This window comes from Ammospiza nelsoni, chromosome 19 (genome assembly GCF_027579445.1).
Source record: "Ammospiza nelsoni isolate bAmmNel1 chromosome 19, bAmmNel1.pri, whole genome shotgun sequence".
Lineage (NCBI taxonomy): Eukaryota > Metazoa > Chordata > Aves > Passeriformes > Passerellidae > Ammospiza > Ammospiza nelsoni.
In genome coordinates this window covers 8,449,607-8,477,194 of record NC_080651.1, presented here as the reverse complement: position 1 = coordinate 8,477,194, position 27,588 = coordinate 8,449,607, and the positions used below count along the sequence as shown (strand labels likewise).

The following is a 27,588-nucleotide window of genomic DNA, read 5'->3' as shown; positions in this document are numbered from 1 at the left end:
GTCTCAACTGCACAAAGGTTGTAGCACATGGTTCACTAACTCAGAAGACTTGATCCTGTTTGATCTTTGATGATGCTATAAACACAGAAATGGCCAAACCCACACAATTCAGGCTCATTTCCCAGAGTCAAATCTTCATTTTTGATTATAAAAAAAATTACCACTGCAGAGGAAGCCAGCCCACGGTCCACTAGTGGCACAAAAAAAACCTCAACATAAAACAAACAAGATTATAAACCTCCCTCTGCGGAAGGAGAAAAAAAAAAGTACCCAAGTGCATGTTTCAGTTATCTTTATCTTTCTGTCCATAAGTAAGCAAAGAGTTTACAGTGCAAGTTGATTTCCACAGAACAAGGATCAGACTCCAAACACCAAGAAACAAACAAAAAGGCTTCCAGAGGAACTCACAAAGAAATAAAGCAGAAAAGAGAGGACGGAAGAGATCATGAGAACCAGCAGATCCATGGGAGGGAAGAGGCAAAGCACGTGGGACACAGGAGGCCCCGCTCCAGCTGTGAGGTGCGAGTGCCATACAATCAGAGTGTGGCCCCACCAAATCACATTCTTATACATGAGATTCTCCAAGTGAAACAGACCCTGTTCACACCTGAACAGAGGTGGGGTCAGGATGGGAGTAGTGGTGGGTGGCAAAGTGGGTTGGAGATGGGAGGCAGGTGGGGGAATAACCTCTCTCTATTTCACGTATTTCTTATCCTTCAGAAAACCGTTCCGATTTTATTTCACTTTCTGCTGGCCTGGGACTCCATTCTCTCCCAGTGCCCAGAGGAGGAAACCACCTGACTAGAGGCCAGTGGGAGCCAGCAGCACACTGGAGCAGCTCTCTGGGAGAGGATGGCCATGCTGTTACCACTGCAGCTGCGAGGGTTAGGCCAGGGTTACAAGTCACAGAGTGTGTCACACTGTCCCTGTACTTAATGTGACAGACCTGTTTCCATGCAGTGACGCCGCTGGGCCTAACCTGTGGCAAACAGCTCACGACCAGCAATCCTCCCAAGAGCCTGAATAAAAGAGCACCAAGGATTATGCTTTGATGGAAAGGTCTCAGTTCATGACAGGACCCCTCACATTTCATTGCCTAAAGACCACGTGGGTCTAAGACAGCAGCCCCTCCCAGCAGAACATAACATTTGACTCAAACCTCAAGAGTGTCTCCACTCACCAATGTGTAACCCCACAATGCTAAACCAAGCCAGCTACAGCAGATCTCCCACCAATTTCCATTCTGGCTTCCCAAAATTTACACATGCTTGGGACCCAATACATTCAAGATCCAATAACTTGGTCAATAAGCAAAATGCCCTGAAGAATTCAACTGTGCCTCAGCACTCCACTCCCTACTGACACGGAGATGCTTTTCCTCCTACAACTTCCAAATTCCTCCTACAACTTCCCTGAGTGGCTCCCTCAAACCCTTGCCTTAACAGTAGAGTGCAAAAGACCGTTCTGCTCCCTGCATTGCATCAGCCTGCCAGGCAAAGATGGAAGGATATGGTTCCTTTCAAATCCAGGTGACGGTGTCCTTTCAGCCAGTGGGAGAAGACTTAAAAGAGTTTAAGTCGAGTCTCTTCTCCTTGCTCTCACTGAGCCAGTCCCTTCCTCCCTGTGTGCTCACATGGATTAAAAAGGGCTTTTAAAAGTAAGACAGGCTCCTTTGCAACAGTCCACCATGAAGGACAGGTTGCTGGGCTTGGAAGCCAAGGAAAAACTTCTGACCCACACCAACAAAACTTATCAAGCAACTTTCCAGGAAAGGACTAGAGAGATTCAGAACTGAGACACAAAGTTCTCCTTCAACATCATTTAGGTGGGAAAGACTTCCCTATATGCAACTGAGACACCAGGGAGACACCTGCAGCCAGAAGGGATGCCTTGGAAACTTTATGGAGCTACATGGAAGTAACTGCAGTTTCCAAACCCTGTCTCCTGCAGGAATAGCAGCTTCTCCCTTTGCACCCAATTTACAGCTAGTCTTTTTCAATTAAATGATGACTCTGACCAGGACAAGGACAGGGTCAGATTGGTTTCCAAACCACATCCAGAAGCAAAAGAGTAACAAAGGAGCTAAGAACAGTCTTGATTTCTAGTGCAACCACAACAATGGACAATCCCTTAGATATCTTTTACTCAAGGTTCGTGGTGAAGGGTGAGGGAAGAGAAGTGAGCTGGGGGGAGGGATGCCCAAGCAGGTCCCGATTAAAGCTTTAAATGACAGGGAGGTAAATGAAGTGATTGTCCTTTTGGTCTCTCAGCTGGACGTGAAATGCAGGAATAGCTGTGATGAAGCAGCACGCCACAGTCCTTAGATCCAGTGTATTTCTCTCAGTAGAGGCAAGTGTTCTCTTCAGACCCGTTGAATTTCAAACAGCTTAACATCTGTGTCATACCAGATGGGGGGATCCACATTCCTGAGACAGAAAGACAAGAGCCACTTTACTCCCTGAGGCCAGTTACATGGAATTCAAATCTCACAGCCACGATTACAGGAGCTGGCTGCACAGCGTGCCTTCAGCTTTGCATAAAAGGAAATCACTGGTTGAGAGACAACACACCTTACAGGGATGACAGTATCTACAACATCCCACAAAGCCAGAGCTTTGCATAAAATCTCTGCACCAGACCCTCTGGGCAGCTTTTCTATTCCCTGCTGCTGCCAGTTCCCAAACAAGCAGCACTCCCAGAACAACCCCCTTCATGTCACCCCCTCAAAGTTTAGGAGTAGCTGATACACCCAAGGGAAAAACATCTTCCTATCCTGTAAATATGAGATAAGCCAGGGCTGGCTGAGGGCATGCAATTGTCTCTGTAGGCCTCCCAAAAGTCTGGAAAAGACCAAGCCAGGCTGCACCCAGCTGCTTTACCTCAAATAAATAACTCCCCACATGTAGGTGCGGAACCACATGGCAGTGCCCGAGTTTGCCTGGTACTTGCGGATGAGGATGGGGTGAGGCACTGGCAGCAGCCCCACCAAGGTGCCATGCTGCAGGAACTTGAGGATCTCCGACTCATCCGTGAGACCCCTGCCAAGATACAGACCAGGAACATCCTTAGCATGTCCCACAGACACCTCCAAAAGTGCTGCAGCATGAAGGACCAGCCTAAACAAACACAGACACTGAGCTGTGGCCCAGAACACACCCCCTCTCCTCTGGAAACAGAGGGATCAGACAAACAAGATGTTTGGCAAGCCAAGTAACAACTCTATTGAGCCCGGGATGCTTTCAATTAAACTTCACAAGGTTTCCCTTAGAGGCCCTCCAAATTCAAACTCTGCCAACCTCACATTGCTCCTTAAACACCACACAGCCCTTCCTTTCCAAAAATCTCCTTACTTGTCAATGCAGATCTTCTCCACCTGAGGGACCAGCACCTGTAAGAGCCGCATGATTGTCTGCAGGGGGAGCTTTGACTTCCAAGACATCACCTGTAGGTAGGAAAACAGCAGGGAAATCAGTACACTGCATTAGCAGGTTTTTACAGCTGTCTCCACAATCTCTGCAACAAATGAAGTTTACAATAATCACAAAGCTGGTGGGTGAACTGAGTGCACAGGAGCAATACAATAAATCCTAGAGCACTAGAATTATGAGGCACCCAATAAGACCAGTGGGACATTGGTTTGAAACAGGTAAATAAAATATTTCTTTGAAGATGTCAGTAAACTAAAGTTCTGGAGCTTTGACCTCAAGTGTCTGTGAGGAAATGCTGCTCTTGGAAAGCCTCTGATGGCAGGGAAGGGGCAGGGTGTGTGAGGCATTTCTGCCACAACTCTTTCTCATTATTTATTTCCTGTGTCCAGATGCCCTTACCCAGTCAGGAGTTGGAGTCCACTGTCCACTGGAGGATGCACTGGAGAGACGCCTTCGATCCCTCCGGGAATGTGATGCCTCCTATCAATAAACATTATTTTTAACAAATAAAAGCAAACAAATGCTAATCACACTTAAGAGTAAGAAATACAATCCATTTTCTGCTGATATTCTCCCCAGATTTTCTAGACCACTACTGGGAAAGACAGCTCAGCCTGTCTCTAGAACATGTCAAACCTACCCAACCTTCATTCACCAAACCCATGTGCTCTCACCCAGAGAGTGGCAATATTTGATGAAGCTGGAGGACCCTGTGGAAGGTCACAGCTCCAGTCACCACTGTTGACACTGCTGGAACAATCCACAGTGACAGAGTTAAAACAGCACTGACAAGAGACTGTTCAGAGGGATGCTTCTCTCTTTTGGCACAGAGATGATATAGCTAACAGCCACAGATTTTTCAGCCTCTGTATACTGAGTATCTCTGGGATTCTTTATGTCCATTCTGGAATATCTTAAAGAGCATTTTTCCAAGGGGAGGCTCCCAGCAACTCCTATCTAATAACTCTCGCCTCTTGAGGAATGACACACTCAACTTGGCTTTCCATATTCATGGTGGGAAGGAGGGAAGGAAATAACCCTCTAAAATCACTGTCAATCTCTGCACAAGGTGAAAACAGAGAGGCTTTTTCCTTTAGCAATGCTCCCTGACCACTCACTGCTACAGCACAGAGCTGACTTTTCTACAAAACAAATGGGCACAGCACTTCCTTCCAGCAGCCACCCTGCAGCTCCACACAAATAAACTCATTCACTCAGCACCTTCTCAACCAGAAACAGCCAGCTTGGGGTAGAGCTGTGCCAGTGCTTTTCCAGCTTGGGAACAGTTTGAGCCAGCTGCTGGACACAGATGGAAAGACCCATGATTATGTTTCATGGGCTGCTGGAAGAAGAAAACCTTCCACAAGTTCTCAGTCAAGATCTCATTTAATGACAACATAATTGTGTGCTTAAGATGTCTTGCTAGCCACAGGCTTCACCTGGTACCAGGCAAGGCCAGGAAGGGTAAGAAAATTGGTCCTGGAGTATTTGAGATTTCTGTACATTCCAATTTATTCAAGGCCACTCTGAGGGCAGCACCTCAGCCTAGCCTTCATGGGAACACATTGGGAACACAGCACCAGCGAGTTAAAAGATTCTGATAGAGCTCTCCATCCCAAGGGAGATGAAAAAGCAGCAGCAGTAAGAACCTGAGTTGGAAACATCAGGATCAGGAGGTTTCATGGACATCCTCTGGCAATTCTGCACTCACTGCTCTGTCATAGTTTTTGTGTTGGAGAAAGCTCACTCAAGTGCCCCAGCTCTTGTGTCATAGCATAAACATGAAACACCCAAGATGATGCAACAGCCCTTCTGGACCACGTTGTGTCCCAGCACCCTGCACGTGTGCACGCTGCCTTTAATGCGATGCCCTTCTTTAATGGGCAAACACACCTCTTCTTCTAACCCCTCATTTTTGTTCACTTCACACCCAGACCTTCCCTGCACACCAGCATCCAGCCTTACCCCACTCCAGGACTCCCCATCACTCAGGGCTGCAGGTGGGTTTCCCTCTGGGGACAGCTGGGAAGCCTCAGGCTCCAGCGAACGCATGGTCCCATCCTCTGACACCTGAGACTTCTCCGTGAGCTTGTCAATCCCTGTGTTCAAAAAAAGAAAAGCTCAGAAACACAAGTTAATTAAATAGGTTTAAAAGCTCTTCTCTACCCCACTATGCACAGATATCCCGTGTCTCTGGTGATATTGGAAAACCTCCCCTTTCAGCAAGAGAAGCAAGATTTAGCTTTGATTTCACAACCCCAAAGGAATTTTTCTCTATGAAAATGCTCCCTGAGAAGGAGGAGGAACACAGGTTCACGTGGATAGAGTTAACCTGAGGCAACAGGTCAAGACTAGGACAAATGGTCTTATGGACACTAAGTCTGAGAGGACAGAAACTCAAGGCAGTTTGTTTGTGATCAGCTTGGGCCAACTGATCTGAAACTCACACTGAAAGGCAGTTAAGTTATTCACAAATGTAAACTCTTAATCTCTCCACACCCAGTGAAAGGGTGAGTCCACACCATATCCCACAGAGAAAACAAACCTCTCCTGTCCCAAAGGTAAACTAAAGCTCACCTGGAGTAGCCACCAGACTGGCCTTCAGCGTCCCCGGCTCAGCAGGGGCAGCAGGCCGTGACCCCTCCATGGAGACCCCGTCCTGGGAGTTGGTGCGAGAAATGGGCTCGGGGGTTTTCTTCCTGCGCTGCAGCCCCTTCTGGATGGCCTGCGCGTCCGTGGGCAGGTTGGCCAGCTGGTGAAACACGTTCCGCTTGCGGATCACGGCATAGACCAAATTGGAGTTCCCTGGGAATCACAGCAACAAAACGAGCAGAGAAGTAAGGCTCAAAGAGCTCTGCCAGCCCAGCACAGCTCGCTGGCTACACAAAGCCTGACTGCTCCCACCCACAAAGGCAGTGGCACAGGAAAGAAAGAGCAGAGCTCAATATCCTCTTATCCATTACAAAGCAGTACAGAAAATTCAGTGAAATCCTTCCTAGGCTGGAAAGCTGACAAGAAATGGTTTGGTGAGGGATATTCAAACAGCTGAGAAGAAAAAGGACAGTTTAAACCACATATTAGCATCTATTTTGGAAGAAAAGGTTACTAGCCAAGGTTCAACATTCCTCCATCTTCAAAAGAACTCACAAAACAAATCAGGGCATTTAATCTGAGACACAGGCTTGAAATAGCAAAGCCAAAAGGTCAGAATTCTTACTGCCTGCAAGATAGCACAGAACAGAATGAAACCATCCTCTAATATAAAACACAAATTACACCCACAAAGGCTGCTTTTGGATTTGGCAATTGCCACATGCAAGATTCCTATCAGGGAAGCAGAATGGCCATTCCTGATTAGCAAATTTAAAGCAAAACACTAAATTTTGACCAGGTTTTGGGACCTTACTTTATTATTTATTAGGCAAAAGACTGTTATGCTATTAACAGGGAAAGCATAAGGCATTTCCTGGAAAGTAGCAAATATCAGAACTTTCTTTGGATGAGGTGGTTTGGTCTTAAGCCCCCAGAGATTTGTCAAAGCAGAACTGAGAGGCACTTGAAAATTATTTTGCCCCATCAAGTACATTGCTGAGCAACACGAGCAGTTTCACAGCAATATCCAGCCAGTCACAACTTATGAGTTACACACTCACTTTTTGTTTCTTTTCCTCTCTGTGCATCTCACCTTCTGCAGGAGGGCTGAGGTTATGTTGATAATTAGCTACCATCTTATTTTGTTCTAACCAAATCTGCCTGGGCCAGGACCCAATGGTGATTATCTACTAACCCAACTTATCAGTCCTATATAGCTCATTTCTACACTTCTCACCTCCTCTCATCTCCTTGGACTTCCTCTGAACTTCCATCTGACATTCTCTTGGACTAAACTAGTGCAAACCCACTAAATAAAGCAGTCTGTTACCATCAAACTGGTACTGAATGATGTTGTTGAAAACTTCCAGCAAGAAGAAAACAAGATGGTGGTTCTGGACAGCAGAGAATAGGAACCAGGTGGTGGAAAAAGCCTCCAAGAGATGCAGTAACTTGTTAGCAGCCACCATGGAGAGAGACTTCAGGTATGGAGACACTGTGGGAGGCAAAGCAAATGAAAACTAGGGAAAGAACCAAGGTGTATATATTCTCAAAAATACACCACTAAAAATGTCGCTTTTATGACCTTCCCACCCTTGCACAAATGGTTCCACAAAAACATTTCCAAATACAAAGCAAATGAAACAGAGATATTGCCTGGTAAAATGAGGCATTGCTGGTTTTAGAAGATTTTGTTTAGGCTTACACTAGTAACACCATCTCTGCTGTGCCTCCTGAAAAGCTTCACAGCTGGAGCCACCTGGGCACTCACTAAGTCCAAGGGAAGCACCACCACTGTGAGGAGGTGGCACTCCCTGCTGGAAAGGGACAGTACTGCCAACTACCCTCACCAGGCCTGCTGGCAAATGTCCTGTTGCCTCCCCAAGGGAGCTCCAGGACTCTGCTCTCCCTCCTTCTGCCCCAGCTGACCATGCAGGCAGATCTTATCTGCACTGGCCAGTGCCCTCCAGCAGCAGGGGAGCACAGAGAGGGGCACAGGGAGAGGGCAGTGAGAGCACTGTGAGCTGTGGTTTCTCCCCCCACACAGTGCTCACCGTTCACAACGATGGTGAGCAGGCAGTCGAAGAGGGGCTGCAGCCGCTGGTGCCCGCTGGTGATGATCTTGTGAAAGACCTGTGGAAGGAAGGAGCTCTTGAGCAAGGCAGCACCTTACTGAAAGCACCCTCTCAACCAAAACCAGTGCCACCCCCACACTAATCGCTTCCTGACACCATTCCTACCTAGGCAGGGCCCTGCACACTCCACAATTACACAGGTGGGGAAGGCTGCTCTCACTGCAGACTCGTGCTCCAGGAGTACAAGCTTTCATTTACAAGGAATCCTTTGGGAATGTGATTAGAGCCCTATAACACTGCAAACAGAAACTGACTGTGAGCTGTTCAACAATGCTCAGGCAGCCTGGGACAAAACTAAACCACCAGGAAGTAAGAGACACCTTCACCTCCAATAGACTTTGACTCTGAACCCTTCTGATAGCTGCTTGAAATGCCACAGAACTAATGATTTTACACCTGATTTTAGTGCAGACTTCTAACTCAAATCTTTGTCCTATTTTTAATTATATCCTCAGACATGGAAAGATTCAAGTGCCTTGTAACCAGTTCAGGCATTCGCAATCTTGGCCTTCCCACCTTTAGCTGGCATGTCTGTAGAGAAGTCCTAAGCATAATTAAAACAGAGAGATGATCTGAGATTAATGGAATGCAAGAGCAAAACACATAGCATCAAGAGCAGTTATGGTGAGCAGGTTTCTTCCTGCTCCTTTTAACAGGAATCTCCTCTTGGAGATTTATCGGAAGCTGCTGAGAGCTTCTTCTCTGGCAAATGAGAACATGACAGAAGGGAAGCACCTGAGGCTTGTTTTGCAAAGCACACAGCTGCTCATAGGCAGTGTTGTGGGCTGACTGAAAGGTCAATGAAACTTGCAGCTACCCAAAGCTGTAGAGCTGAGCTTGGTATCATTGTTGTCCCCACTGACAGATGTGCTCCACACACCTCTGTCTGCCTGGGACAGAGCCAGATCTCCTGCCTTCCCTACCAGTAGAGCAGAGAGCATGCACTCACCCCCTCATGACAGCAGTGCAGCACCATGAGGAGTCCTGTTCTTTGGGATCATTTAATGCAGATGGAATTACACCTCATGCAAATGCACCCTGGCAGATACATCACCTCAGGTTAACAGTGTGCATCCCACACACTTGCTAGCTATTCAGTGGGCTTCCAGTTTAGGGAGGGCGAGTATATTAAAGGTGGACAATGATTTGTGGAGCTAGGAGGGTTCAAGAAGTGCTGGAGCTGTACTCACTATGATGAGCAGGTCAGCATGTGTCCCTGTGAAGACAGGGATGTCCATAGGCACTCGTACAGAATACGGCTTGTTCAGTCGCACCCCAAAGTTACGCTCCCCACTGAGGAGCAGCAGGATAAAGACCCCAATGTGCATCAAGCCCACTCGTGCTGCATGGAGAAAAAACAACAGAAAAATATGTCACAGAGGGGACAGTGAGGAGAGAGGAGAAACACTATGGGACTGATAAAAAACTGCACAGACTAAACCATCCTGATAAGGGACATCCCACACAGTGCTCCCTTCATTGTCAGCACCAGTGTCCTTCCCAAGCACATCTGTGTTAAGTCTTATCAGTGTTAAGTCTTGGATGCTTTTCTTCATTATGTTCTTAATGTAAACCTTTCATCATAGCAGTGAAGATCTGACTACTTCCCTGCACTACACAATGATGGAGTTATGCCTGATTTACTCCCTACTCTGCTTTAGCAAAGCAGATTAGTCATTTTCCCTCTTCACTGGATCAGGGACACAATTTTCAATAAGAGGACTCAAAATGTTAACGCATACTAAGGAAGGATTTCCCTTCCCTATATTGCAGGATAGATTGTGTCCTGATTCTAGCCCCCTACAAACATTAAAACCCAATTAACTGGACAACTCCACTCCATGTCTGTAGAAGGTCAGGAACATGCATTCAAAATGCTGTCAACTGGTAGGGAGGAAGCATCTCAAAAACATTCTAGCTCAACTGTCAAGCACAAATTGTTACAAATATTGAAAATAACCAACTTACACTGGTCTGCTCTGGCATCATTGAGAAAATACAAGATTGGGACAAGAATGTCCAGAACATCGCTGCTCTTCAGCACAAAGAAAAGGAATTTCTGGAAGAAAAGGGAATATTTCAGACAATCATAAGTATATACCCTGCACCATCCACAGGACTCAGCACAGACAGTCTCTAGTTAATCAGTCCCTCAAGAACATTAAAAAGGCTGGTGTATGCAATACCTCATCAACACCAGTGCTATTCGTAGAGTTATGATAATATCTGTTGCAGAACCTGCTTCCAGCACAGACCTTCAGGAGCTGCAGCCCCTCTCCCAGGCTGTCTCTACAGCCAGACCCCAGCACCTGCATCAGTGGGGCTGATGACCACAGCATCCCAGAGCCACTGCCAACTACCCACCACAGCCCTTCACCAGGGCTTCCTCCAGCCAGAGTAACAACAGCCAAGCTGGGGTGAAGCTCAGCAAGAAGCAGATCCACACCTTGTTGAAGTCACAGAGTTTCCAGAAGAGGACAAGGAGTTCCTGATGGAATTGTATCTTCTTGGCAGAGTTTGGCAGGTAGGTCTGGACCAGTGGGTTTGATAACAAGCGAGCCACTCCTTTCAGGATGAACTGGAAATCCTGCCAACAGATCAGGAAAGAGACTGTGGTGGGCCCAGGGCTAATGCAATCAGCATGAAAGCAGACAGGGAACAGTGCAGGAGGGAACACGTTACCTCCTCCCGGTGTATCCTTGAGAGGTAATTCACAAACAGATTGTCTGGTCCAGGAGGCTGCATTCAAAGAAAAGGAGGGAAATGCTTACTGACAAGGTATATTCAGGAAGTTGAAGTATAACCACCAAGGTTTCTCACTTCAGCTTTCTGCTCTGAGTAATTCAGCTTTAAATGCAAAGAGACAGAGCACTGCATGGAATAGTCAGGGGCTTTTCACTTACATGCTCCTGATTTAAGTTAGTGATCAAAATCTAGCCACGTATTTTGATCTGTATAGGTCTTTAGTGACCACAGGACTGAAGCAGGATTGGAACAGAGAGAGCAGACTGCAAGGGGAGTAGCAGTGCTACTCAACAAGCAGTGCTGGGTCCTACAGCTCAACATTCAATCCAAGCTGGTGTGAGAGGACCCCAGTGAGTTCAGGAGAGCAGCAAACACAGATTCCAGTATCACTCACATCCACATCATCCATGGCTGTGCCAGTGGTCGTGCCATCCACAGTGGGACTTGAACTGGTGGAGCTGTCATAGTCCAAGGTGACAATCAGCACCTGGGCCGCCTCCTCCACCAGGGGCTCACGGTAGTCAGAGAACAGCAGGTGATTGTAAGGGATCCCATAACCCACGGGGTCGTAGGCACAGACGACGTTCAGCAGCGAGGTGAAGAGTGGGAGTGCATGTCTGAGGAGGAGAAAATGTTCTCAGAAGGCAGCAGCAGGAAACAAAAGGCACTGCCTTGGAGAGAGACAGGCATTTCTCTCCCCAGGAGCCTGGGGCCATGAAAAAACACAATCATTTCCTCTAACCTGTGACAGCAGTCCATGACTGAGCAGCTCAGACCCAAGAGCCAAGACTCCAGCTCCCAGCTGGGCTCCTGGACCACAGCTGAGAGGGGAGGGGAGGTGAAAAAGGACACGTGGGCTCCCAGAGGAAACATGTGCAAAATGTTTGTGGAAACGGGAAAAGACCTCAAAGCTCTCTAGCCTCTGGAAAGACAAAACTGTATTTCTTCAACCTCCAGCCAGGTTTGTACTCCCCTATGTTGAGTGTCAGCTGAGGAGCTGAAGTCCCAGAGGTACAATTTCACTAGAGGGCGGCATTCATGCGCCACCAACACCACACCCCCTGCCCAAGGGAACAGCAGGGAACGGGACCTGCCATTTCCCACAGGGCAGGGATCAGTCCTGCAGCAAACTCCAGTGGGCACCGTGCTCAGACTCTGCTGAGGAACTCTCCTCACTAAGCAGAAATACTAATAGGGTGCACATGAGCCAGGGACAAAGTAAAAGAACAGCCCCTGGATGTTGGAGGTAACAAGTCCTGTGGTTACCCATTACCAAAACACTCCATGGAACGGATTTGAAGATATTTCTCCCCCTGGCACCCAGGCCCCTGCCCTTTACCCTCACCTGTTCTCTGTAGAGCAGAAAAACTGTACCCAGGGGTTGGTGTTGCTGCTGTCTGAGGAGGGAGGCAGGTACATGGCCTCAGAGAAACAGGTCAGCAGCAGCTTCAGCAGCTCTGTCCTGGAAGGAGAAGTAAAGGCCTGGAGCCATTCACGAGCAGGGGCTGGGCACAGGAGGCACAATAACCACAACAACACACAAGGAAGGCTCAGTCCTGTCTAGAAAGTCCTTCTGAGGGAGAGCTAAGCCCATTTAATTTCCTAAGCCATACTGCTGTCACCGGCACAGAGCTAAACAGAATCACTGCCTTACAAAAAAGAAATCCAGTACCAGAGCTCCTTGGCATTTCCAGAACAGCAGTGTTTACCCAGTTCCTGCTGCAGACAGTCTGACTCCCACCCTACATTACAAAAAGCTACTCAAAAGGTCAGCTGGCTTTTTTTCTGTGTTGTCAATCCTGTTACCTTGGAAAGGAGCAAGCAGAAAGCTCCTTGGGAATCATGGATACTCGAGGAGGCAAAGAGAGCTCATCTCCCCCAGATCTCCCTTTCCTGAGCCCAGTTTCTTTCCATTTGGCCTTAGCAGAAGCTCTTACCTATTCAAGTCATGGATGTAGTTGGGCTGTGGAGAATGAGCAAAGCCCACTCCTGCCTCCCAGATGTACTCACAGCTGTCAATGGAGTGGATATCTTCTGCTGTGTCCTGTGGGAGAAATAAGAGGCTGAAGCATAGAAGGCAGGAGCCAGAATTGGCAACAATGGTGCATCCAAGGCAGTTCAGCCCCTTTCTCTAGAAAAAAACAGCAGAGAAGCACCCAGACAATTGAACTGTACAAAAGTTCCCTCCCAGGCCTGAAAAAGCAGGTGCTGATGTCTTCAAAGAGCTCAGCCTTTGCAAGCAAGGGACAAAACACAGAGATAAAAGTACTGTGCATGATGGAAGGAGCCCACATTTCCAGCCATAATTTTAGGGCTGACTTCAGTGGGAATATGAGTCAGTCCTGTGTCTCCTTTGCCCATTGTCTCACAGTTCTTCCTCTTTGTGGTGCTGGTACTTCAGCCAACACCCACCACAACCTGTATCTCCGGGGCCACATGCTGCTCTGCCATGAACAGAAGATGGTGGTACCCATCTCTCTGCTCTTAAGCTGCAGTCAGACCAAGCCCAGAGAGGAAAAGTCAGCTCAGCAAAGACTACAGAGGCTGCAGGCAGCAGAAGGGCAGCCAGCAGCAAGGAACATAAATCACTCACAGTCTCAGTGTCTAATTCCAGTTGCCCAGAATCCTGAAAAACCAGTCTGGCTGTTGCCAAGGGAAAAATCACAGGTGCAAGTGGTGGGGGGAGGCTCTCCCAGGAAAATCCGTTGTCACCCTGACTTGTGCAATCCATCCCAGGTGACAGCACTGGACAGGAAGTCCATCTGTTTCAGCACCACTTACTCATAGCATATGGGTAGCCCTGATCCAGCCTTGCCCCTTCAGCCCCAGGTGACACATTTCAACTCTCTACTACTCAGAAACCCCAAGCAATCAATTTAGTACTCAGATTTGTCACAGAATTTTGCAGCCATCAAACATACCATGGTTTAGCATGCTCATTTTTAGTTTGCGTCAGATCTATCCCAAAAAGGAGAACTGGATTTTTTTGTTTATAGACTGAACCTACAAAAAACATGAGAGTCACTTGCAGGGAAAAAGGAGGGAGATGCACCACAATCTGTTCTCTGTTCTTAGCACACCTGGTAGAAGATCCCTGCTTCAGGAAACTCCTCTGAGGTACAGACAGTCACCACAAGGATCAGAACATATTTAAATGTCTTTGCTGCCACGATACAAAGAGGGAGAAGAGGTGGAAAGACACAACAGAGGCCATCTACTCATTCAGATCACAGCACATGTGAGCAGACAAACAGCTGCTTCCTGCCCCAGAATGCACCTAACTGCCAGAGAGGGGAACAAGGTGCTAAAGGTCTCTGCTCTGCTGGCAACAACAGAAGAGCAATTGTTTGCCAGCATAACCATCTTTTCCTGAGGGGTAAGCTGTAGTGTGGGGGTAGTTGCCAGCCACTCCATTTGAGACTCAATCACACTGCAACAATCCCCAGAACACCTGTCTTAGAAGCCACAAACACCATAACATGAACCCAAAATGATGATCAATATCACTCACTGCAGGGTCAAGCTCAGCAAATCTGTATTTTCCTGCCTGCAGGCTTGCAGGAAGCTGCTGGCTTTCCCAGGGTCCCCCCCACCATGCAGCTAATCTGCCTCTATGCAGATAATCTCATGATTCAACTTCCAACTCACCACCGTGCTCCTCCGGTGGCTCTGCACAGTGAAGTCAGGACAAAAGAGCAGATCTGTGACAGCAAGGAGCAAGGACTCAGCCAGTGGCCGGGCATTTTCATCATCTTCATCTCCCTGAAGTGACAAACACGAGAGCACTGTCAGGTCAGGGTGAGCAAAGGGCACATAGTAACACCAATATGTCACAGCACAAGAAGACACACTCCCCAAAAACACATAGGGAGACAAGACATTACACAGGAACAGGAGGGAACAAAAGAACAAAGGAACAAAAACCCAGATGGTACAGGAAAGAAATTTGCCCCTGGAAGGTGCTGACTGAACAGGAATGAGCTCTTTAATGACAGCAAACTGAGCAGACAAAGGCCTGGAGATCTCAGGGAGAAAGAAGAGTAGCACTGGGTACACCTTGGCAGGTGGCTTGGTTTATTTGATACAAAAGGGAAGAGAAACATTGACAGAGGAGAGGGTTTCACATTCATGAAGGAGGGTGTTTGGATGGTGCATGGAGACAGCAATAGGGAGAAGCCAACCAGCAGCAATAAGGTTAAAAAACCCCTCCAAGTCCTTTCTGCATGGGCTGCCCAAAACTGGAGGTTACAGAACAGGGTGAGGCTGTGTGCATCAGGCCAGGGGCTGTCCCAGCCTGCCACAGCAGAGTGAGCAGAGAGGATTGTGCCATCTCCAGCAGTCAAAGAAATCTCTCCAAGCACGCATGGCTACTCCTCTGTAGGCTGTTGCCACGGGAAACCTTGCCAGATCCTGCCTGTCAAAGAGCATCCTGCCTGGGAGGCCTTCCCACCACACACCGGTGCTGGAGGGAAAGGCAGAGAGCAGGAATGGCAGGAGCTTATCTACCTCAACCAGGCCTCTGTCAGCCTGAGCACAACACACAGCTCTTCAATCACAGCAGGCAGCCATGGAGATAATGGTCTGTGTGGCTCTCAATCTGTCTTGGTGACAGCAGGGAGGATACCACAAACAGAGCCCGGATGTAGGAACAGGCACAGCAAGGATGGATGGAGCCAGCAAAGATGCTTTGACTTGTGCTCCCAGTCAGAGGTGAAATGACAACCATTAGGGTCCAAGGGGATTTCTTTTCCAAGAGTGATCTTTACTAATAGTATCTAGACTGCCAGAAAAAATGTCCCTGCAGGCTGCAGGTATCACCACATCCAAAATGGTGACACACAACAAACCAGTAGATCTGAACACAATACAGACTCCCATAGAGGAGGGAGGAGCCATGGCTCCAGGAAGCTCTGCTATCCATCACTCCATCATGAAGCAGGTGAAGCATAATCTCAGAGATATTTACTAAGTGTCCAGCCATACCATCATCTTCAGTTCCCAGACAGAAATCAGCCACCAGACAGCAAAGCTGTTGCCCCAGATTAGATGTGGTTCCAGCTTCCCTAACATCTCAGGGATGTATTTGTTATCCCAGCCTTACATGCTGAATGCACATGGTTAAAGGACTGAGCCTCTGAACCACAACAGCTCCACCCACACTCCAGAGGGTTCCCCAACACAGCACACGTGGACTGGGCTGGATCACCCTGGGGTGACTCCACCACTCAGACTGAGAAACTCTTTTCTAGGTGCTGAACAAAGTGGAAAAACAGAAATAACAGCAGCCTGGCTGGATCAGAGCACCAGGCACCCCTGCATGTTCCTTCCCAAAACATTGTTAAGCCTCACCAGCACTCCCTGGCCCCTGCAGGGATGAAAGGACTGACAACCACCACCCTCCCAATCGCACAAATCACAAAGCAGGACTAGCAACGACTTCCCTTTTCATCACCTAGAACTTCCTTTTGATGTGCCCTCAGGCAAACCAGATTAGAGGTGACAGGCAGAAACAGCAAAAGGTGCCAGTTTATACTGTACCAACCACTGCCAACCCTTCATAACTGTCCCCAAAGACACTGCACTGCACTTAGGAGAACCACATACCTCAGTACAGCCACACTGACCTGCAGATCAGAAACTCACAGGAGAGGGCTCTCTATGCACAGAGCAGCTGCTGAGGGAGCAAGCAGGCAAATACATACTCCTGGTATAATTCAGCTGTGCTCTCACTGCTGCTCTTCCTCCTATTTGCAGAAGATCCTAAAGCACTTTCACCCTGCTCCTTTGAGAGATGAGAAAGAGCACTATTGTGCTTGCTGTCCAGACAAAGAAATGTGGGGAGGCTGAGATACTCCCCAGGGTTATGCCCTTCACTGACAGAGCCAGAAACACAACCACTCTTTAACCACTCTTGCTCAGCTGTTGGCTTCATCTCCCAGCTTAGGCCCCTGGCTAAAACTGTATCAGCTCATGGGCAGGGTATTGAGTCATGGTGCCAAGAGCTTCTCTGGCACCATTCACTTTAAATGTGACATTGTAAAATCAGCACAAGCAACACCCTGCTGCATTTTGATTTGAAACTTAAATCAACTGTAATTAATGGAACAAGGACATTTCAGTCTAAGAAAATCATACAGCCTTCGCTGCAGCTCTCATATTCACTAAGAGTCATACCTCCAGTTTACTGGTGAAGCCTTTCCTCACGTATCAGTGTTCTCCTACAGCTACACACACAAATGAAACATCCAGAAGATGCAGCAAGAACCAAAGGACGGGAAAGAATTTAGAAAGTGCCACCTAATTTCTGACCACATAGAAATAATCAGAATAAAACTGCCCCCAAATACACACAGTGTCTTCTCACTGCAGCCTCCCCATCACCCTCCAGAAGGAAGAATAAGTGACAAGAGACAGACCTCTCCTCGGCCAGCCCCAGGGACAGTTGACCAGAAGAAACCCCTCCAGTCTGGGTCCTCAAAGATGTAAGGCAGGATACGGGTGAGGAGTCGACAGCAGTTCAAGACAATTTGTCTTTCCTTCTCTGTGTGGCAGCCACTCTCTGCTCCCTGCACCAGCTTCTCCACAGCCTGAAGGAAACAAAACCAAGGAAGGCAGCATTAGCCTGGGCACAAGTTAGCAAGAGCTAGGCAGGTCTGTCCTGCTAGTGATACCCTCACACAGATTTCTAAGCAGTTCTTGGGAGTCCATTTGCTCTCAGCTTAATGGCACAGCGGCTGTTTGAAACTGTAAAAAACAGGGTTAATTATTTTAAACAGACCTTCTTGAATTTCTGCTGTTCCACTGCAAGAGACCTCAAATGCCTGGGCTAATCCATGCAGCACATGTGTGGTGCCACGTGAGACAGACAGCCAAAGCACCAGAAGGCTCCTTCCAGCACTGCTCCATGACACCATGCACTGAAAAGGGCAGATGAGATTAATCAGCTGCAGCAAGTACATGAGATGCAGGCAGGAAGGAGCAAGGCAGCAGCACCGTGCTGCACAGAGGGAGGTGCTGGCAGAAACACAGAGTCTGACAGTTCTGTCTGTGTGATTACAGCAGGCACCTCTCCTGACTCAGGAGCTGGCAGCTAAGCTGCTGCCTGTGTTGTGTGTAGGGATGCAGCCCCCAGCAGCACCTACCAAGGTCCTGCTGCAGAAGAGGGTGGTAGCCCAGGTTTCCCCACTGCCCTGTGAACAGGACTGCTGCTCTGGAAAGAACTTCTGGGCTGAGACCCTGCAGCCCATCCAACAACACACTGCAACAATCCAGTAGCTGCTGCAACTGCCAGTGGAGGGTCACTGGGCTTTTCAGAATAGATGAGGGTCTCACCAGGCAGCAACTACAGCCACAGGAGGCAGTGACAGGAGGTTTTACCCACAGACAGAAAAAAGCAGTCTCTTCCCTCCACAGCTGCCCCCACTTGCTCTTAGTCCCTGATCCCAAGGGGAAACAGAGGGGAAATGAAAGCCAAAACATTTAACAAGGATTCACCTTGCTGCTTTTTAATTCATGAGGTCATGTGTCCCTGCTTATTTTCATGGCAGACTGCCTGGGTCAGTGACTCTGCCCGCCTGCGTCACTGCATTAATGGGTATTTAAGTGCTGTTTGTCCCAGCCTGTCACACACTAACTGAGCTGAACCATTTCTTCAGGCACACTTATGACTGTACAGCCTGAATCTCCCACCATGACTGTAAATGACATTTCCTCACAAACACACAGCATTGCTAAGTCCAGTGGCACACTGCACAAGTCAGGGCTCTCAGACTGGCAAAAGCACTGCTAGAGTGGGCTCTGTGACACTGATACCCCAAGATCTACAGCTCATGCATAAACAGTCCTGCAGTGACAAGGCCTCCCAACACACCTGTTTCCAGCAGGCAGAAGAGATTATATTTTATTCCTGGTTTTGGAAGAAAGAAGACACAGAGTCAAAGGGGTTACAGATCTTCTAAGCCCTTCTCAACTCCCAAATAGTTCATTGCCAGAAGCCAATACTAGGGAAAAAACACTGCAGTTTTCCTCATGTTCATATTTTTTCTCAAGTATCGTCTACATGTATCTGTCTACAATTCACAGTCAGAGGTACCTTCACTATGATTCAGTAAGTCTCATTCACATATTGTAGAGGAGGAAAGAAAAACAGGATGGCAGCGATTATTTAAAACTGGAAAAGTGCCATTCCAAATGTTTTAAACTACAAATTCAAGGCTACTCTTGGCATGGCTCAAATCAGGAGCATTGTTAACACCTGCACTTTCCCAGGCAAAGTAAGTCTCAGGCTGCTGTTCACCAGCTTGACAATTTGCCAAACCTGTCAGGGTAGGAAATGCTGTTCAATGTCCCTGTGCTCCATACAAGGACGTCATAATACCAGAAGCAGCATCAGGAATGTTCTGTTATCCCAGCAGAACAAAGAAAAGTCTTAAGATTTTCCTCAAACTTTATCCAGGCAGTGGATAAAGTTGCACAGTGACAGTCTGCACATCCCTCTGGGATTTCTCAGCTTGAAGCCAGACTGGTGCATGGTGAGGTACAATTAGGTGCAGACAAGGAAGAGGATGTTTCAGCCTCAGCACAAATATGCAGCCTTGCTACAAAGTCCCCTGAGCAAGAAGCAGTTTACAGATATAGAGCAGGTAAGACCCAAGAGGACAGAGTGAAACACAGGAAGGGGACAAGAAGAAAAAGGCTCCAAGCTGATCAAACACCAGCTATGATCTGTCCTAACCTGTGAGAGGAACATTGAGGAACCCTCAGGAGGAGACAGGGCCAAAAGCAAGCACATTCTGTGGTAGAAGGTACCTGTTATCCCTTGGAAACCACAGTGCTGTTGCTCCAGGGACACCCCTGCCTATCACAGCTCCACAGAATAAAACGGCACCAAACTTACCTTGTAACACAAAGTTGCCAAATTTGAAGGCGATTCTTCTCTCACTGCTCGGATCTCTGCAGCTGGTACAAGAGCAAAGACATCCTGCACTGAAGTGGCTGTGTCTGCCCAGAACTGGTCCCAAAAGGCATTATCTGTGGCCTCCACAGGCTGTGGAGAGACAAATGTGGTTATAGATGTGGAACTACCATTCCATACGATCCAATCATCAGCAATTATGCTTGGCTTGGGGATGCGATGAGGCAAGAAGAGGTTCAATAAAACATACTAGCACTGGTTTTACATGTCAGCCTCTGTTTCCAGGGCTTTGGATGATTTATCTCCCAAATTGAACATTCCTGCAGACGTATAGGAGGCTTCATGTTTGTCTGCAACTGCTGCCAGTAATCCAAGATCTTCAGCACTGCACATGGGCCAGGCTGTCCTTGTGCACTCTGCCACCTTCAGAGCAAGTCAAGGAAGCCCTGAGTGTGCATTGGAATTACTTCTGTTGTAACCAAAATCTCGAGGAAGTAATCAGGGACATCTCATTAGGGCACAAACAGAGCCATGGAACTGACAGACCCACCTCAAAGCACTTACAGATAAAATGCAATTGATCTTTCTGGATCAAATATTTATAGAGAACTGGACTCAGTGCAGCTGGTCGCTGCCAAGGCTTTGTTCTTAAAAAGCACTAAGTGTGCCATTCAAAGAGGAGATGGAAGGAGACCAAAGAAAATCCATTTCAAACCTGTGGTCTCAGAAGCTCAGCCCCCAGCCCAGCCCTGGGAACACACCTCTTTCCACTACATTTTCTGATAATACTTGCCAAGAAATGGACACTGCCCAAACACAGCTGCAAGTGCTCATCCCACCCCGGGGTCCAGCTACAGGGGCAGGATAAATACATGGCTGATTGTGATAAGCAGTGTGAAAGAGATGGACCCGTGATTGCATTCAGAAGAGGAAAATATGAGCTGTCCCAGGAGTTTCACCAGCCTTGGTGTGGGCATGCTGGGCAGGTCAGAAGAGCTGCTCACCTGAGCACCCCAGCCCTTGGCTTGGGCTGAGGAGGAGCCTCCTGCCTGCCACCAGCACCAGCTCCAAAGCAAACAGCGCTCGCTGAGGGAAACAATCAGCACCACTGGGTGGGTCTTGCATGTCAGATATGAAAGGGGCAGAAATGTGACTGTGTGTTTAATTGAAGCAACTCCTGCCCACTCTCAGATGTGTGGTAGAAGGCAGAAAATTTGTCCAGCTCTATGCTGTGTCTAAAAGCAGCTGAGATGCCACTTAGGGGAGAACAGGCCATTCACAACTCTGACACAGGGAAGTGCTGCATTGCCCTGTTTGCCGTCACCTCCTGAACTAACAGCCCCAGCCCACAGGCATGTGATGTGTCACCACCACAGGCCAAAAAGTGAGAGGGGCCAGCTACCTCAGACTGGTACAGCAGGTTATTGCCCTGCAGCTCTTTGCCTTAATGCTTCAGTGCTGCTGGTCCTAGTCCTTCCAGTCATGCAATGAACCAGCCCAAACAACCCCCAGTCTTCAAAAACAAAACCAGAAAAAACCTCTTGTGTGTTCAGACATCTTATTAAAGTCATCCCTAGTGTTGAAAACCCAATTTTTTTCACCTGGACACCAAAGCAAGATCCCACCAAACCTCTTCCCAAGGGAAGAGCAGCTTTTCCCAAATGGCTCAAGATCACAGATCCTCAGAGGGGATCAATAGGAACAATCCAATCCAATATTCACAGCCTGACTTTCAGCTGAGCATGTGAAAGAGCTGAGCTCTCTGTAACCTGGGCATGAAAAGCTTAAATGGAATGGATATTTTGCACATCTCGTCTCTAATCGTACTCCTCAAAAAGAGCAAAGTATTTGGAAATCTGATCTATGTGCTGCATGACATACCCCACAAATCCTACACCCCATGTCAAACCACACACCACAACCTCATGTAGAACTGCCACATGTACGTCCTGGCTGCCTGCCACAGCCACTCCCACTGACAACAGCAAGCAGCAATTGCTGCTAATTGGGCATCATGCATAAATAATGCCTTCACTCTCATCTAGAGGGGGAGCAGAAAACCATTTCCCTCCAGCAGACACTGATCCCTTTACCTCCCACTAGCCTGAGGCCTCCTCAGAGGTGGAACACAGCCTCTGTTTTACAGATGGCAGCCCAACACAGATTGAGGAACTCTGACTGCAGACCCGTGGAGCAGGGAAGCACAGGGGCAATTCCCTGAATGCAACGTTGGATGTACAGCAGCATTCCTGTCTCTGCTGCCATCTTGGCAACCAGATTACCTTAAAACACCAATACCTTGCATTTTTAATAGTTGCAGCAAGTCAACTCTTCATCAACAGGTGGTACCTCATGTATAATCCTGGGACATGGATTCAGTACTGAGTCACTCACATCCCCACTGTCCCCTGTTTTAATTACAGCCTGGCATCATGAAGCTACTCAACCCACATAATATTCATCTCCTTGATAGAACATTACTGGCTGGTTTTAAGCTGATTGTTTTCTGCATGCAGCATCTCTGGGGATCTAAATATCCATTTCCTCACTGAGCTCACTCAACAGACTGTATCCAGCCTCACAGAGGAGAGAAATACAGACCTACATCAGCCTTGTTCACCAGCCAGGGAGATCTTCATTTGGAAATGTCAAGATTTAGGTACAAGTGTTGGTACAGCACACACTGCAGTCACAAATCCCAGAGCACTCCCAGCCTTGACAATGCTTCAGCCAGAGAGCTCACGAGGAGCTAAATCCTCAGCACAGGTAAGAAATAGCCTAATGTTCCTCCAGCACAGTGCAGACAACCAGCTCTGCACCAGCAGAGCAATGAGGGTAAGAATTGAGGGATCAGTAGCTTGACTCTACTCTGGAAACACAACTGGCACATCTGGAGAGCAAAGGATCTTCCTGACCCACACACATCTCATGGCAGAGGCTGCTGAAGGTACAGAACTGACTGGCAGAGAGATTCTGATGCCCAAGCCAAGCTCCACACCACAAGGGTGAGGTAACTGTAGAGCCCAGTGTTGCTAAGGACGCAGTGGGCAGATCTGAGGTGATGTGACAGGGCGGGCAAGGAGGGAGACTTTTGCCTTCAATTAAGACCTCTCACCTGCATGCTGGCCAAACAAAGGTAAAACCAGTCATTCTGGACACCTCCATTCTTTGTTTTCTACTAGTTGCAAATGTTGTGTTTCTTTGAAGCACACCACACACATGCTGCAGAAGTTAGGAAAGGAAGATGCTCGGTTTCCCAGCCTCATGCCAGTTACTGAGCAGAGAATCACAGCCTGAGCAGGCAATCCCCCAACAAACAGGATACCTCACAGGAAACAGGAAAACAGAGAGGGCCTGACCATGTCCTAAAACAGGAAAAGCTCCCAAGGCACAGTCTCGCTTATTTGTTACTGTCCTCAGCCTGACACCAGCACCACCTTCACCTTCTCTTTTAGACACAGCTCCTCACAAACTCCAGCAGAGTGTGTGTGTGTGTGTGTGTGTGTGTGTGTGTGTGTGTGTGTGTGTGTATTTGTACCTCCTCCTGACCAAGAGCTCTCTGCGCTTATGACTTCAATCAAATCTCCTAACAATTCCTCCAGGCCCCCACTGGAAGACTCCTGAAACTAGGATTGCTGCAGATCATCAGCAGAGAACCAAGGGACAAGCAGCCACTAGCCTAGCTCAGTGTGTTCTCTTTTTGCTCCTTGCCAGCATGCCAACTAAGCACCCCACCAGCCATGGCAGCAATCCTTTGGAGCAGGGGCTCAAAGCAGAGCAAGGCCCTGGTCCCTGCTCGGTTTTCCAGGCAGTACTGCACAAGCTCAGGTGATCTGTTACAGCAGTTGATTCTTTCCACCCCAGATGTGGCAGAACTGTGGTGTGGAATCACCATTCATGCAGCACCTGACTGAGCTTTAGATCAGGTAATGCTGCAGGGCCAGGGATTAGTTTGAGGCAATTCACACACCTTTGTACCACCTGTTTGTGCAAAAGGAAAGCCTCTGGACAGACTTATTCTAAATATGAATAACTAGTAAGATTTTATCCCTTCAGCCAAGGACAGCACCTCTACACAGGCTTCAGAGCAATAATAATTTTTTTTCTATAGGATCTTTGCAGTCAGCAGTGCAGAATCAATGAGACTTCAAGTTTACCACCAGTTCTGCGCTCTCACACAGAGACAGTGTTGCAAAGCAAACTGGAACATGGGATTTGTAGAAGTCTGGCAGGGAAAGACCAGGACAAAAGTCAGCTGTGTCAAGTGTTAGTTACAGCTTTCTTTTTAGACAACTTTGCTTTTGATCAACCTGAGACTCTTGGACAGCTGAGTCAAGCTTCAACACTGAAAGAAATGGTCTGCCAGGGACCAACCTTTCTCCAAGCACAAGTTGTGCTTTTATCAGACTCAAGCTAACAGCCCATTGTACTCCTGGATTTCCACACCACAGAAAAGGAAAGGACTGGGGTTTGTCCCTCGTGTTTGAGTCTTCCTGTCTCTTTAAAAGCAGAGGCACAGCTCCCATTAAAATCTAACAAGCTGGTACACAAGATTAAAATTGCTTATCTTCTGGCTGCTTGCTGGCAGGAACCCCAACCAACTGGGAAAAGAAAAGGTGGTTCCCCAGCATTTAAAGCTCCCAGACCAGCAATTGACCTGCCCTGATGAATTGTCATATCCACAATCCCTGTTCCCTTCATCTGTTAAATAGGCAGCCCTTTTATGGGCAGTTTGGGAGGGCTCACACGTTCTCTATTATGAAGCACATCTGTTTTATTATCAAAGGGATGGGCCAACCAGCATAATGTGTGCAGAGTAATGTAATATATACATATATAAAAAGCCTAAAGACCATGTCTCCATGTGTGACTACAAATATACATCTGTAGCATAAGTTAATTTCTTCCTTCTGGTAATACTGCCATTTTTAATCACTGAAATAATTCTGAAGTGATTTTCCTTTTTTAATACTCTTACACCTTTACAGTTTCTCTTTGGCAGTTAAAAAATCAATTAAGTCAATTCCATTTGCGTCCAGATTTGGTTCTACTTTCAAGTTCTGGGCTCCACGTGTGCTGTAAGCATTCAAGTGTTATGTTCCTTACAGATTTATTTAACTTTTTTTAAATGCTCACATGGGAACAGTCATTTTTTAATTAAGAAAAGCCTGGAGATTATAAAAACTTATTTTTAAGAAAAAATTAACTTCTGTGCCAACTCTAAACCTTCACCAATGAGTGAACAGTGACTTTGGCTCAACCACTTCTTCCCAACAGAGCCTTAGGAACACCTCACTGTGCATTCTGAGCTCAGAGTTTCACGTTACAGATGATTTGGCGAAAATCTCTTTGTCCAGCCCTCTAATGTCAGAGGAGAAGGCTGCAAAACAGGAGACAGGCTGCTGAGAAGCAAAGCACGTTGTGAACCACTAGCTTGGAAAGATTTGGCTCTGTCCATTACTGCAGCCTGGTTTTGGATCCAGGATCTCATGGACCAGGAGGTTTTGCTGCTGGTAAGAGATCAGAAGGCTCCAGGAGAGCCCAGTCATGCGTTCTGCACAAGCAAACACGGGTGCCCTTCTACAGAATGTAAATATGGGAGCGCCAACACCCCACCCTTTTCCACATGCAGTCAGTCTCACCTAGATCACAGAGACGTGAAATGAATCCAGCCAAGAATGAAGCTTTAGCTCCTTCCTTTTCATTCGGGGCCCCAGTGAACCTTCTTCCCTTACACAGGTCAATAAACCAGGGGAGGGGAGTGCTCTTGCCTGGGCTGCTGATCCAAGGGATTGCCTCACAGGATTTTCTTTGTGAACAGCACACTGGGCAGAGCCCTGTAGGCCTGATTTACCACCCCCCAACCTCACTTTATAAGCACATTTTCCCATGAAGGAAGGACAGCCCAAAGCTAAGGATACTCTGAACTATCTGGAATGCAGAAAAGACTTTGGAAGAACCCCTTAAAACATTAATTCCCCCACTTCTCTCTTTACCTACATTCACAGCTAGTAGTTTTTAAGAATATATTCACAAAAGCCATTCTTTAGCAATGCAGACAAATGTGATACTGCTTTAGAAAGTATTAACATGTTTTTTTCCAGTCTCTTTCACAGTCTTATCCATCTATAATTCAATTCCCACTAGTAGCCTCTGCCTCTTGAGTTTTCAGAGATTTTCTCCTACCACCCTTTACTCCTTTGCATCCATACCCTTTTCGTGTGAATTCATTCCCCATCATTAACTATCTTTCTGCCATGACCCCCACGTTTTCTTAGCAGCTGCCTTACTTCTAAAGGTGGATCATAACAGCTGTTCTCCATTGCAGCTCAGAAGAACACAAGATGTGACTCGTCAATAGAGCAAAATCCCTCTGCTCCTTAGACAGAAGGACAGGCTACTAATTTTCTGCCAGTGTGCTGCTGCTACTGTGCACTCCACTTAAAACAAAAATTAAGCAAGCTCCCAGGACAGGCACAACATATGTTAGACCTCTAGACAGTGACCCTCCCTTCACACAGCCCTCACTTTCACTTAACTCCTTCTCCACCTCAGCCTGCAGAAATCAAGCGTTAATTCACAAGTCAGAGATGGAAATATCTACTGCCAACAGCACAGCTGATCAACAGCCCCTTCCATCAGCTATTACCTAAAAACAGGGCAAGGTTCTCCACCCATTATGCGCGGGGGTGGGAGAAAGGATACAGAAAAGGGAGCAGTGGCAAACCGTGTGATGTAAACCCGCAAGCGGAATACATCAGGAGCTGTGGACATCCCTTATGACAGCAGCGTCTGCTCTGTTAGCACAAGACGCTGTTCAGCAAGGCACAAGATGTCACCAGAGGCGGTGACAGGGCCCGGCCACGTCTGGCAGCTGCCCCGGGGACCGGCCGGGGCCCCTCCACAGACCGGTGAAACGGCGATGGGCGCAGCCTGCCCTGAGCCCCACGGCCCCGGCCTTCGGGCACGGCCTCGCTGGGAGAGCCTGGCCAGGGCCGGCCGTGACTGCAGCCGCGGCGCCGCGGGTCCCCCAGCCCCGGCCCCACACGCAGGGACCGGGCAGAGCAGCGCCGGGGGTGTCTCGGGCAGGGCCGGGTGTGAGGGGCTCCTCAGGGCGGCGGTTCCCAGGATGGCGCGGCCCCCTCGCCCCCCGCCCGAGATGGCGGCCCTCACCTGGGTCTTGGTGGTGAGCTGGATCACCGCCTTCCTGAAGTTGAGCTTGGAGTCGGCGCTGCCCATGGTGCGGCCCGGCTGCGGGCAGGGCCGGGCAGGGCTGTCCCCTCACGCCGCCGCTCCCCGGGCCGCCGTTGACGCCATCCCCGTCCCCGCACCGGCGGCTCCCGATGCCTCCCTCCCTCCTCCTGTCAAACCGCGGCTCGCCGGTCCCGGCCCTCCCCCGCCTCCTCCCGCATCCCTCCCTCCCTCCCTCCGCCCGAGGCTCCTCCTCCGCCAGCTCGCCAGCTCTCCATACCTACATCCCGCCCCGCCGCCTCCCCTCTTTTCCCACCTCCGCCTGTCATCCGTCCGCCGATTCACCCTTTCGTTCTCGCCCTCCCTGTCGCAGCCCCTTCCCTGCCACACTTCGCTCCCCACGGCCGTGGTCCCCACAGGCCCTGCCTCATCTCCGCTCACGGCAGAGCACGGCTTTTCTCATTTCTCCTTCCCCGCTGTCCCCTCCTGCCTGCGCTCCCTCCGCCTTCTCTGCCCTGCGCTTTCCTTTACAGCCCTTCTCTTCTGCTCCATCCTTTGCCTTATCCCTGCATCGAGCTCCTCT

General features: G+C 48.4%; 1 protein-coding gene across 1 annotated transcript; it reads right to left on the bottom strand.

The window, feature by feature from the left end:
- Positions 1 to 275: 275 nt before the first annotated feature.
- HID1 (HID1 domain containing) lies at positions 276 to 27,180 on the bottom strand. The gene is made up of 19 exons (XM_059485797.1): positions 26,988 to 27,180; positions 19,797 to 19,946; positions 17,317 to 17,487; positions 14,549 to 14,662; positions 12,838 to 12,944; positions 12,246 to 12,362; positions 11,295 to 11,517; positions 10,838 to 10,894; positions 10,602 to 10,742; positions 10,124 to 10,214; positions 9,346 to 9,497; positions 8,075 to 8,153; positions 7,351 to 7,515; positions 6,006 to 6,233; positions 5,394 to 5,527; positions 3,828 to 3,908; positions 3,351 to 3,442; positions 2,880 to 3,038; positions 276 to 2,426 (listed from the first exon to the last, which is right to left on the bottom strand). Exons 1-19 carry the CDS (start codon positions 27,051 to 27,053, stop codon positions 2,363 to 2,365), a joined length of 2,391 nt encoding a protein of 796 aa, XP_059341780.1. The 5' UTR covers positions 27,054 to 27,180; the 3' UTR covers positions 276 to 2,362.
- Positions 27,181 to 27,588: the final 408 nt, after the last annotated feature.

Coding starts and splice junctions, on each gene's coding strand:
- HID1 (XM_059485797.1), bottom strand. CDS start 27,053: ATGGGCAGCGCCGACTCCAAGCTCAACTTCAGGAAGGCGGTGATCCAG. Junction 14,663..17,316: donor CTGGGGCTGGCCGAGGAGAG/GTCTGTCTCTTG, acceptor TTGTCACTTCAG/GGAGATGAAGATGATGAAAA. Junction 6,234..7,350: donor CATTCAGTACCAGTTTGATG/GTAACAGACTGC, acceptor TGTGATTCCCAG/GGAACTCCAATTTGGTCTAT.